We start from the raw sequence: 2706 nt of genomic DNA, 5'->3' as shown, positions 1-2706 counted from the left end.
AGGCCATTTGGGATGCATCGAGATACCAATTAGTTTCCGGTTACCACGTAACCTTTGGCAAGTTTTTTGTTAGTTTATCCAGCTACTTGTTTATAAGTCAAGTACCCGTCATCTACACGGGCCTAAGCTGCTCCCGTCATCTACACGGACTAAGGTCGATCCCGTCGTCTACACGGGCTATTGTCTCACACCCGTCATCTACACGGGTTAAGTTCGTCCCCGTCATCTACACGGGCTAAGTTCGATCCCGTCGTCTACACGGGCTATGGTCTCACACCCGTCATCTACACGGGTTAAGTTCGCTCCCGTGAGCTCACGGGCTAAGCTTGCTCCCGTCATCTACACGGGTTAGGCGTTCAGTTAGTTTAGGGGTGTTGGGTCACTACGTAACCTCTGGCAAGTTATTAGTCAGTTATATAGGATACTTATTCTAAGGTCAGGCATCCGTCGTCTACACGGACTTAGGGCGTACCGTCATCTACACGGGCTTAGGTGCTACCCGTCATCTACACGGGCATAGGTCGTGCCCGTCATCTACACGGGTTAGGCGTTCAGTTTAGTCACAGCTTATCTTGATGCATCCCCAATGTCATCCCAGATTCCGTTTTGTACAATTTTTAATTTGCACTTTCACTCACCTTTCGAAATATAATTTTCTCTTTCGGTACTCCTTATGTCTCCTGTTTCTTTCACCCCTTTTGATTTGACCCCTTTGCCTCGTTAGCTTCTTATTTCGATCTATTACTTATTCTTGGAGACGCGGGAATTAACCCGAGAACCTTTGCAGGTCTTCTTGTAGAACCATTCCCTTTAGAGCGCATGCGTGGAATGTGTGGAGCACGAAGAGCTGCTTGGAGGTTATGATGTTACTGTCTCGACCGGAAAACTGTTCCTTAAAATAGACGAATTTTTTGGTATCATGAACGTCAAATCTACAGTGGCAGGAATTCACACGAACAAAGAAAACTTGAAGCCGTTCAAAAAACCTAACCCTTTAAAACAAGATGGACGTTTGGATGTAAGAATATATTTATATGATAATATAGTAAGATAAAGGGCTCGTTATACGGTATCTAAAGAGTATCAACAAGACCTTTTTCACACCTTTGATAATTATTTCTATTCTTTATTTTGCAGTGGTTGGAGACAAACTTTCTCAAATTCTTGAACGATTGGCAAGCAGAAATAAAAGCAATTCCTGATGTTGACGATAAAAGAAAATTAAGAATGTGCCTTTCCCCTCAAACTCTAACTGGATTACGAATTACTGGTATTTATATTTTCTGCAATCATTAGATGATTTATATTTTAATTTAATTTCATATGAGTAGAGTATGGAGAATTATCCGATAGTTCTGCTTTCTAAAACTTTTGTCAATCGAAACGAGTTCTTTTTGTTGAAATACAAAACGTAAGCAACCTCAAGAAACCCTCTGATTTTCCTGTTGGACAATGATTCATCTTATTCCCCTTCCTGAATAACAATCTATTGCATGAAATTACGTTACTGATAACATTTCTCTACTCTTTTAGTTCATTCTACAATCAGATTGATTCCGATACTTCTCAAAGAACCGGGAATAGAATTCGTTTTGACCGACCGCTTTAATCAAGATCCAATTGAAGAACATTTTGGTGAGTAAACACATTCTCCTCAAAACAGTAAACTTTCGTTGAGACTCACCGCTCTTATTTTTCAACACCTGGAATTGCTTTGAAACAAATGTAACGAGGGCTGTTATTGATTGTTCTCATTTTTGACACTTTGAGTCCATTACACTCATATAATTATCTCAAAATATTGAAAGATATACTACTTTCTTGAAGGTAAGCAAAGAGCAAGACTTGGTGGTTGTGACAATCCTAGCCTAGGTCAATATGGATCAAGTGAATGAAAACTGATAACTGCGAAGGATCAAGCCATTCTTGTCATGCGTGGTAACAGTTCTTGATAGTAACAGTTCTGGTAGGAATAAAGTAAAACAAAAACCTCAGATTAACATTCATGACATAACACCTCTGCCAAAACGTCCAAAAACCGAACAAAGGAAGAAGAAAAAAGATGATGATGATGGTCTATTTGGAAATTTAGCAAAATGACTTTTTAATTGCACGTAATCAAAGGAAAGAATTAATTAAAATGTTTATTTTTCTTGCTTAAAATCAATATATAATGGATCTTTTAGGGCAATTTGCCATTTCTATCTTTTGTTTCAGTCTCTTTTAATGCTTATTTTATTGCCTTAATCGTCCAGTGTCTTTGGTAGCCCTACAGCCAATCCATCCTTATATAGGGATTAGATTGTAAAATTTTATTATTATTATTATTAATTCTTGTAATTTGTCAGCCATTTTGTTTTTATTTTTCATTAGACTTGTATATGTATAAGAATTTTCAGTGTTTTCAGGAACATTTCGAACCATTAATCAAAAACGTTTTCAAGATTCGATTTTTAAATTTGAAAGTAGCACTCTTGACTAAGGACAGTTGCGGCCTCGACAATTCTTTTCTATGAAAGAGACTAGCAAACTATGAATAGCACCATCAAGATATTTTTTTGCTTTCACATACAAAAAATACACATTTTTTTATAAACAACCGAGTTGCTAAGGGCTCAGGTCTCAAAATGGCCCAAAAAATAAGCAACTTGCTTAGCAACCCTGAGGCCTCAAATCCTAATTAGCATCTTTTTTCCTCAGCAATAA

The 2706-nt window shown here is 37.6% G+C and overlaps 1 protein-coding gene across 1 annotated transcript; it reads left to right on the top strand.

The window, feature by feature from the left end:
- Positions 1–881: 881 nt before the first annotated feature.
- LOC136803287 (uncharacterized) lies at positions 882–1942 on the top strand. Its single transcript, XM_067060011.1, has 4 exons — positions 882–1018; positions 1138–1270; positions 1534–1635; positions 1828–1942. The coding sequence occupies exons 1-4, from the start codon at positions 920–922 to the stop codon at positions 1893–1895; spliced, it is 402 nt and encodes a 133-aa protein (XP_066916112.1). The 5' UTR covers positions 882–919; the 3' UTR covers positions 1896–1942.
- The last annotated feature ends 764 nt before the right edge of the window (positions 1943–2706 follow it).

This window comes from Clytia hemisphaerica, unplaced genomic scaffold, assembly GCF_902728285.1.
Source record: "Clytia hemisphaerica strain Z4C2 unplaced genomic scaffold, Clytia hemisphaerica genome assembly, whole genome shotgun sequence".
Lineage (NCBI taxonomy): Eukaryota > Metazoa > Cnidaria > Hydrozoa > Leptothecata > Clytiidae > Clytia > Clytia hemisphaerica.
Note: the sequence above shows the minus strand (reverse complement) of the source record. Positions and strands in the feature narration are given on the sequence as shown.

What these genes read in the sequence shown, in the direction of transcription:
- LOC136803287 (XM_067060011.1), top strand. Translation starts at nt 920, where the DNA reads ATGAACGTCAAATCTACAGTGGCAGGAATTCACACGAACAAAGAAAAC. An exon ending in AACAAGATGGACGTTTGGAT is followed by an intron (nt 1,019 to 1,137) that starts GTAAGAATATAT and finishes TTTATTTTGCAG; the next exon opens with TGGTTGGAGACAAACTTTCT. An exon ending in TCCAATTGAAGAACATTTTG is followed by an intron (nt 1,636 to 1,827) that starts GTGAGTAAACAC and finishes ACTTTCTTGAAG; the next exon opens with GTAAGCAAAGAGCAAGACTT.